This window comes from Malus sylvestris, chromosome 17 (genome assembly GCF_916048215.2).
Source record: "Malus sylvestris chromosome 17, drMalSylv7.2, whole genome shotgun sequence".
NCBI classification, from domain to species: Eukaryota; Viridiplantae; Streptophyta; class Magnoliopsida; order Rosales; family Rosaceae; genus Malus; species Malus sylvestris.
The window spans coordinates 9,441,238-9,451,075 of NC_062276.1; the positions used below are offsets into that span (position 1 = coordinate 9,441,238).

Consider the following 9,838-nt stretch of genomic DNA (forward strand, 5'->3'; position numbering starts at 1 on the left):
TACTACCCAAATACATCAAGAAACATATTTTACGTGACACAACAAGACAGTCAACAAAAGTCAACGTATTTGACTCGAAGGGCATTTTCGTAAATTCACATTTTAAAATTATAAAAACTATAATTTTTAGGGACTGGTCGTTACACCTTTTCATTAAAAATGAACAGTACCGAGAATATTTTGTTAAAACTCCCTTAAATAAATGATTTTATCACGCTTTGGAAGAAAGGTATCTAGCCTAAATGCAAAGACGGGCGTATAGGCAGAAGATGTTAACCTAGCAGAAAGCGTGAGGAGGAAGACTTCTTACACTCAAGTTCAAAGCTCTTTATATGTAAATTCGAACATCTTGCACTCAAGTTCAAATCTCTTTATATGTAAATTAGAGCAAATAAAAGTGAAGGCTTATTAGTTGAATTACCTCATGAAACTGCCATTTAGTCTCAATTTACACTTTGGAAATGGTTTTGTCTCACTTTGCCAATGAAATTGCCTTTTCTACTCATTTGGTCTCATTTCACCCAATTCCGTTAAAGAAACGTTAAACTCAAGCCTAATAAATCATTAAATTCAAGTCTAATAAATCATTAAATTCCTTTATCTTCTTTCATAAACCCTAATTTGTTTCGCAAAGAAGATCAGTTGATTGAACTGAAGGGCTGGATGGAGGCAAGACAAAGAGCTGTTGTAAAAAGTGAAATGTCCAAAATACTCTTGAATTTAATGTTTCTTTAACGGAGTGGGGGTGAAGTGAGACCAAAATAGTTGAAAATGACTGCTTCAGGGAGCAAAGTGAGACAAAACTAGTTTGAGGAGTAAATTGAGACTAAATGGCAGTTTCATGAGGCTATCAATTCAGTTAATAAGCCTTAAGGTGAATTAGAACATATCTTAGTCAAAAGCCCTACTCTCACGTTGGTTTGGCTAAGGTCTAAACAAGGGCTGCATTCTAAGCATACCTGGTTGCATTTTCCAACTAAATTAAGTATAAATTGCTTGCATTTCTCCATTTGGTAGGAAGAAAGTAGAAAAACAATGGCGAAGTCAATAAACATTGAAAGTGGACAAGAATATGAGGGATGGGTGAAGAGGTGGGAGGAAGATGGTGGGTTGTTGTCAAAGTGCAGAAAGCAGATAGGATGCCCTAATCAAGCTGATTCAGGCAAATCTGTTTCTGATAAAACAATGGGAGTTCCTTTCAGTTGTGGTTATTCATCTTTCAAATCTTCTTGCACCTACCATTAAATAAAGGATTGACAGAATGTGAGAGCCTGAAAGTGACTGGCTATGAAACCCTAGCTTCAACTTAGAAATGGGGCATCTTGTATCAGGATTTCACCTCAACAACTCTTGTTTTTTCTTCAATTTTTTTATACCGGCGATGTTAGGGAGGAGGAAATCGAGCCTAGGACTTCGAGTGCAGGGTAAATGCTTTTAATTGCTTGATATTCAAGTCTCTAATTGCTTGATATTCAAGTCTCATTGCCAACAACTCGTTTGAGTGTGAGTTTTGAGATACAAGCACTTGTCACCAACCCATTGCAAACTATGCATTCTTAATTGAAGATGTTAATTAAGACTAGCTTAAGGATACTGCATTCTCCAAATAAGTTTCCAAATTTCGATTCTCTTTTGCGTGGGAGAAACAATTAGGGGCGATTTGGATGGAGCAATTCCAAATCTAGGCTAGATGCTAAGATTTGGATAAGAAGAATGAAGAAAACAAATTTAAATGCATCCAACATAGAGCACCAATGCTTTAGAACCACAATTAGAACACAATCTAAGCTCACCTTTTATTGCAGGCAGTAACCAAAGAATCCCCTAAAAAACACACACACACTCTCTCGCTTTCTTTGCAATCCAATGTTACGAAAATTAACAAACTTAGCACAACCATGGAAGTAAGTAATATTTGGGAATCATTAACCGGAAAAAACTTTAAACTAACTGCGGTGTAAAGAACGTCAGCCGTGTGAGAACATCAGCTGAATGGAAGAGATATGCTAGCACTCAGTGGGAAATTCTCTGTTTATTTAGCCCATTCCTTTCGAATATCGAAGGTGTAATTGATCTCCAAGTAACACTTGTTATCATCGTCAAGAAACTGCAATAACAGAAAGACAACAGAATTAGACTTTGTAGTGGCGACTATATTACTGCAGTCAACTGAAATAAGATCATGTAACTTAGTAAATACTTCTCTCTTGGATTGTAAAGACAGTGGCTGTGGTGCCAATGATTCTGACTGGAAATCCTAAGATACTTCAACTAGGCTTACCTTCGATCTTGCAGAATATGATCCTCTGGCAAACATGCCAGAAGGTGTGGTCTCTTCTGGCATCACATGTATGTAAGGCTCTTGCTGAGGACTGAAAGTTCCAATCATCTCTTTTGTGCTGTCGACTGAAATTAAAATCCTCGTGAATGGAACAGTTCAAGTGCACAATATTTCATTTTACAGGAACAATCAGAATTAAGATAGACGGCTTACCCTTGACACCAGTTTTCCAAACAGTGTTGGTGTACTTGAGACCGGATACGATGTTATTGCTAACTTGGAAGGAGAACTTCAGGTTGTGCGGACTACCTTCTTTCAGCGTGAACCATAAGCCTTTGGGTTTCCCATCTCCCGGAATATCAAGAACAATGTCAGGTCTACCAGGAGAAAGGATTGAAAGCTGAATGAACTTCACTTCTGGTTCAAGAGTTTCTGTTGTAAAAGAAGGGAAAGAATTACTATGTGCAAGAAGGAACAAAAAACAATTGAAACAAAAGAGGAACCTATAAAGGGAAGTAAATCAATACAAATTGATCACAGCAATCGAACAGGTATACGGCAGACTTTTAAGAAATTTATAGTCTCCGTGAAGCGTAAAAATATTAGAAACAGAAAGTTAGACCAAATTCTCAATTCTAAATATACATCCTTACCATCAAACTAGTCACCAGTGCTGTTTTTGTAGAATTCTATGATAAAGATAACCTCATTCATGTGGCCAGATTGACAATTTCATTCTACATTGCACAAGTCTACAAGATTGGAGGTAAAAGATTCCAAAAATGTTCTGGTAAAATGACAGATAGGTGAAGAATCACTAGTTTCTCATAAATGTGGCCAATAATTGACAGTTTCATCTCGACATTTCACAAGTTTACAAGATTGGAGGCAAAAGATTCCCAAAAATGTTCGAGAGACAGGTGAAGAATCACTAGTTGTCAAAGTTAAAAAATAGGGAACTTTAACGAAAAGCACCCGGTACTGTTCATTTTAACGAAAAACCACATTTTTACACTAAAAAGTCAATCCTGGTACTATTCACTTTACCCTTTATTTTGTCCTTATTATTAAAACTCAAAGTTTTCAAGCATTTTTCATTAGTTTTCCTTAAAAAATATGGTTGTTTTACTATTAAGTTCAGATACATACCTTATGCTGCAAGATACACATATGCAAAAAGGAAGAAGTGGAAGAATAAGCTCTAAAGTGTTCAGACAGCAACATGTAATCACAGGTTTACGAGAAAGTTGAATTATGTGGCAATGTAGAACTGATATTCATTTTACAATCATGATTCTTGATAACACTGTTCATTCAAACGGAAAATACTACAAATTATGCATAATCATTCTAAATAATGATTTATTTTTGGTATATTATAGGCTGCATAAAGCGATTTCATCGTGTGTGTGTACACGGGAGCTTATAGCCTGAGCACAACGTCTCCGAGATGATCCTTGTTCTATCTTCTTCATATATATGCAACATGACAATTCATGGTAGAATCATAATCAAAATAATGAAAGCATATACAAATTCTCACATGAAAATTTGCTTCAGAAACAAGCTTAACAGGAACATTGACTTAAGTAATGATACGCGTTAAAATACAAACATTCTTAAGATACGAAATCATATTACTGTACAGGAAAGGAAAGGACATCCAATAAAAGTAGAAAAGAAAAAGAGGTTAAGGGAAAGTTACACTTTAATTATTTCCAATTAGTTTCTAACCACTCTGATCATTGCCAATCATCAACAGTGCAAGATTAAAGTCAAACGAAATGACATTTAATAAAATTTTAGTAAAAATAAAAAAGCTGTGCTGATGAAATGAAATTTCATACCTCCAACATTCTCAAAATCCACAGCCCCAAGAAGCTGCTCCTTCCACCTCCTCAAACTCTCATCATCCTGAAACAACAAAGTCAACCAACAATGCGGCCAGGAACGGAGCTAGAAATTTCTTCTAGTGGGGGCAACCGAAAACAACTAAAAAAACTTTAGTATAATATAGTTATACGCAATATGATATTAAAGATAGTTTCAAATGATGATGTATCACAATTCTAATGTTACAAAAATTTCAATATAGTACATGATAGGCGGGAGATGGTTTTCTCGGTTTGAATGACAGAACAAAAGCACTATTGCTATATATTTTTGATAGAGTATAAGTAGAATAAATGTATGTTGAATATTAGATACATATATTTTCTTCAAAGATAACCCGTGTATATTATATAATTGTAGTATGCAACTAAACAAACGAATCACTTTGAGTGAGAGCATATGCCCTAGTGAGCCTTCTTTGGCTCGTCCATGAATGCAGCAAACAAACAAAAGTCAACAACCCAACAATATTAAAAAGGTAGTCTCGAACCCAACAATATTACATAAATAAAATAAAATAAACGTAAAAGATGCACTTTTTTTGCCATTAATTGAGCAGAAAAAAAACAGACCTTATCCTTCTCAATCTGTTCTTTGAGAGTGCATTGGGGACCCAACTGAATTTTACTGCTTCCCTCTTCGTCTTCCTCCTCCTCAGCCGCAGAAACAGAAGTCTCACTCATCTGCCTCCCAATCCCCTCCACTCCTTCATTATCTGTATCATCCTGGTTTTCTTTCTTTGTTTCTTTGTCACTCTTCTCTCCTCCCCCCATCTTCTTGGAACTTGAAATAGCTCCAAAATCCAGAAACTTATCAACTCATCAACCGCCACAAAAGAAACCCACCTAGCTACGGCGAATTGCAGTAGAACTGAACAAACCCATTACACCAAAAACAGAGTTCAAGGTTCTTGCCTTGTGAATTCGAGAGAATATGGAAGAAACCCAGGTGGGGAATTGGGGAAGAAATGGCAGAACTGAGATGATTTGTGTTTTGGGGACAACCCAATAAGGGAAATAATTGTCTGTGTGTTGGGGAATACACAAGAAATAAGACCCTGAAAGCAAAAAAGGAAGAGAAAGAACAAGGCAGAAGGGGAAAATTTGCTCTTTTGTCTCCTATTGCTTTTTCTGTGGTGGGTTGTTGTTGAATTTCTCAAAAGGGATGAGAGAGATTGGGATAATTTGTCAAACCGAATGAGAATTGGTCCTGTGGTGATCCGAAATGAGTGAGAGAGAGAACGTGTAGGTCACTAATGCAGAAGTTTATGGAGATAATGGGGAACGTAAAGTTATATGTATGTTCTGCTCTGAACATTATCCCCTTTATCCCCTGCATGTATGGGGATTTAGGATTTATTGTAGGGACCTACGTGCCATTGAAGGAAATGTAGTCCCCACTCATGAATGTGTCTTCTCTTTTAATTTTCTTATTAGGGGATGCTAATCAATGTTTGTTACTAGAGAAATAATATTGGTAAGGTTGCAAGGTGTTGGATAGAATTGCACCTATTACTTGTGAAAAATGATAAATGATAAGTCATTTCATGCAATGTAGTCTCCACGTACATCAATGATTGGAAGTCACTCGCTCACGCGCCTATAAGTAACTAATCCAAACATAATTTATTTAACATCAGACTTCACGATCAATTAGACCAAAAGCTTAAATTGTTGCAATATCAAAACACCATGATTGATAAAGCTAAACTTAGTGACTCATTTTCAAAAGCGTAACACACAATTTTATAATTGTCAAAACATAAAATAAATTTTTTTTTGAACAAACAATCTACATTAAGGGGAGTAGGGGTGGGCTTAGCCTCACAATGGTTTAGCAATAATCTAGTTTAAATTTCCCTTTAACGAGAATCGAACCTAATACCTCTAATTTATAAGTGAAGAAAAATATTGCTAGACTATAGTACTAAACAATAAAACAAGAAAATTATTACCGTCAATGGTGCCACTGTCATGGCAGACTCTTTGGAAGGTTGGAACCATGGCTGACATAAGAGGCTTTGTAATGAAGGTCTAAAAGCATAAACCCAATCTCTATGCTTTATGGGCTTTATTGCATCTTTCTAGAGGCCATATAGTCCTACAGCCTATGACTTTCTCACAAACTTTTTAAGCCCCCAAGACCGAGGGATTAAAGACCATTTTGTCAACAGCCCTTCCTCTGTTAGCCCTCTTTACCCATCGTTTTATCTCTCTACGAAAAGCAAGAGCCTTCATGCATGCACGCGTCCACAACGAACACAAACGCCGACCTCACGAGTCACGCCTCTCGAACCAGCATCCGACACCATAGATGATAAGGACGACGATGACGACAACCCATTTGTCCAATACTAATTCGAGCTGGAGTTGAGAATTTCGTGGGCGATTTTGGCGTGCTCAATGGCGTCGTAAGTCGGAAAAAGATCGACCGGGAGGTTGGTGCCGCCGATGTTGGAGTAAGATTGAGGGAAAGAGTTCATATGGTGGCAGAAGGAGCAGAACCAGATGCGAGAAGAAGCTGAATCAGTCTTCCTATTTTGTTTTTTTGTTGTAATTCTTTGATAAATTTATGTTATGGCTTTTGGCCTTTAATGATATTCCAATTCCAAAAAATGATGTTAGAGGTATCGACTTCAAGTGCTTTAAGATGCCGTCGAGATTTAATCAAGATGTCGTCGAGATGCATTCGATACGCCGTCGAGATGTCGATGAGTATTTGGGCGTAGGGTTTCGAAACCTCTGATTATAGTGTAAATTTAATCAAAATTAGTAACTGATTGGGTTTAATTGCTCGAAGAACACGAATTTTGTTTAGTGAAGGTTTGTGTTGCAGTGGTCTGAATAGAAAGGGAAGTGTTTGGGTACTTGGGTAGTGACGAATTTCTATTTAATTTATAATATAGAGATAGTTATCACTTACAAGATGCAGTTTGATTTAAAACTTCAGAAAAACTTTATAAATTATGTAAATGGTCTTAAAAGAAATAAAAGAATAAAAAATTGGTAAAGAGAGTAATTGGACCAAGACCCGTGCAATCAAAATTCAAAAGAGAGGAGATGGTGGGAACATAATGAATTCACCCTACCCGTCCGTTTAAATTGAAAGCTAATATGGTGGTCCCCACCCCTTCATCTTCTTCCTCCCGGCCTGCAACATCATTTTTCAAGAAACATTTTTAGATCCCGGAGTCTTCTCATACGCCCGCCTAGCTTCCGCCTAGCCCTGCCCAAACCCGTATAGCTCCGCCTAGACCCGTCTAATCCCACCTTGGCGTCCACCTAATACATTTTCCGATTTTGTGACCGATTAACAGTTAATCAGAGCGGTCGGTCACCGTCCAGCGGCTAGGCCGATTTTTAGAACACTGCCTAAAATTGTATAAAGTAGATAAAGAAACGACATTTTTCACCTTTAAAATGTAAGTATTGGGAAGTTGGCACTAACAGTGGATTTCCTAAGTTTAATTGATGGGTTTGTAATAGGGCTAATAAAGTAAATTCCCTATTTGAATCTTATGACATTAAATGTTATGTAGTTCTCAAATCGTTAATTTGTTCGATACATTTGAATAACTAAATGATTTTCGATTCGAATGACAATTTTTTACAAATGAACATCAACTCAAGAGTGAGATATTGAATGGTTTCGAGTATAAAATTTATACGTCATTTGTAATAGATGAGATATGTGAGTATTATCCATTTAGGAGGAGGGAAAACGGGCATAACATGATTTTTGTTGCAAATGTAAGGGTAGACGAGACACGGGAGGATGAACGGCGAGAAGGCTAAGAGGGGATGGAAGATAAAAAAAAGAGGGGGGAAGGGTAGAGGAGGATAGAGGGTAGGGAGGACAGGAAGAAGGTGACAAAGACTGCCACTAGCCCCAAGTCGGAGCAAGGGGCCACGACTGTGGAGTTCCTGGATCCTAGGGGTTTTTTTGAGAAGGAGAGAAAGCGGGCTTAGAGATAGAAAGGGTCTTTTTTATTTTATGTTATGCAACGGCATGTGATGACGTGTGGTGGATTGCCCTGATTAATATGACATATTTCTTCAACTCACTGTATTGTAGGTTCAAACTCTTCTCCTTCTTGTTGTTTAGATGAATTTAATGTAAATTACTTTCTAATTTGTATAGAAAATACTTTCCTATAAAATATCATTCTTGACTACTTTTTATTTAATACAATGATACTGATTTCTTAGCTAATAAGTCCATTTGGAGAGTCATTTGAGTTTGCAAAGGCCTTCCAATTGTATGCATTTAATTATTATGATTTTGTCAAAATCGGATTTGATATGTCATACCAAACAACTTGAGGCGGTAAAAGTTAATAGCTAGAAGCCTAAATATGCCCCAAAAAAGTCTACTAACGCAACCTTAGTTGTTTTACACTTGGAAAATAAATAGAGGTGTGGCTTCAGTATTGTTACGTGTCATTAAATGCTTATTTATAGTGATCAACCTTTTTACATGCACACGCCCGCGCCGAAGACATTTCTGTTCTAAACGAAGCCAAGCGGATGATATGGAGAATTCTCTAATCCAATGACCCTACAACAAAGAAGCTTGCTTAATACACTAGCTAACATTCGTCTTATGTTGCATAAGCAGGAAGTAATTTGGCAATCAAATGCGGTGACTTGTACGGTAAAATTAATTAGGGGCAACTCGATGGTTGCCTCCATGAAGTTGATAGTGAATCACACAAATATGGCTTTCTAGTGTGATTATCTTGGCTTCATATTTCATTAATCACGAGTGAATCAGCTTAAATTCTTATCACATGCATGAAGATTTTTCTTTACTTATTTGTGAGTATTAGCAAAAGATTAATAAAAATCTCGAGGATTAATTTTTCAAATCATGCAAGGAGATGGAAAAAGATGAGGGAAAACTAATTTAAAAAGTTTGAAAATTTTGAATTTTAATAATAAGAACAAAATAAAAAATAAAATAAATAGTACTAGAATTAATTTTTTAATATAAAAATATAATTTTTTGTTAAAATAAATAGTAACTTAAAATTTTCGTTAAAATTCTGGAAAGATAAAATAGAACGATAGATTAGGAAAGCCTTTTCATTGCCCAACCTGTCACACGTCTGTTATTCATGATTTGTCACGTGGACCCACAAATTGAACACAAAAGTAGTACCATATCATGTCCATCGCTGACAGGGAGCCACATCCCACTACGTGGTCGGTGTGGCTTTGCCACGTGTCACATTCAGTGGCACAAGAGTACAGCAAAGGTACTGTGAATCTCTTGTGGGCTCCTTATAAGCGGGCCAACCCCACCGCCCAACCCTAGCCTAAAAGTCCTTTACAGCTTTTGATAATCATTGCCAAAACCCTAAAAAAATAATCTGAAATCAGAACTGAATGAAACGGCACGTAGGACTTCAATCATGGTTGTAAATTGTAATGTATACAACAGCCATCCCAAAGCCATGATCGCCAGCTGCTAGTAGCGTACGAAGTTATCAGTTGCAATATTGAACATGCATGCATGGGGTAGATTTGTTCTTGGAATTGATTGTGCGACTTGGTGTTGGAGCCAAATCACACAAAGAATGTTATAGGTATCGGTGACACTCTAGTATATGAGCATTGGAGATCACATTACTTTGTGGATCGCATTTCTAACTAATAGAAATTC

The 9,838-nt window shown here is 36.8% G+C and overlaps 1 protein-coding gene across 1 annotated transcript; it reads right to left on the reverse strand.

Annotated features, from left to right (window-relative positions):
- Nucleotides 1-1,771: 1,771 nt before the first annotated feature.
- Nucleotides 1,772-5,476, reverse strand: LOC126609950 (rho GDP-dissociation inhibitor 1-like). The gene is made up of 5 exons (XM_050277883.1): nt 4,747-5,476; nt 4,129-4,195; nt 2,495-2,713; nt 2,282-2,406; nt 1,772-2,107 (listed from the first exon to the last, which is right to left on the reverse strand). The coding sequence occupies exons 1-5, from the start codon at nt 4,945-4,947 to the stop codon at nt 2,033-2,035; spliced, it is 687 nt and encodes a 228-aa protein (XP_050133840.1). The 5' UTR covers nt 4,948-5,476; the 3' UTR covers nt 1,772-2,032.
- Between the last annotated feature and the right edge of the window lie 4,362 nt (nt 5,477-9,838).

Coding starts and splice junctions, on each gene's coding strand:
- LOC126609950 (XM_050277883.1), bottom strand. CDS start 4,947: ATGGGGGGAGGAGAGAAGAGTGACAAAGAAACAAAGAAAGAAAACCAG. Junction 2,407..2,494: donor TTGGAAAACTGGTGTCAAGG/GTAAGCCGTCTA, acceptor TTTTAATTTCAG/TCGACAGCACAAAAGAGATG. Junction 2,108..2,281: donor CATATTCTGCAAGATCGAAG/GTAAGCCTAGTT, acceptor CTGTTATTGCAG/TTTCTTGACGATGATAACAA.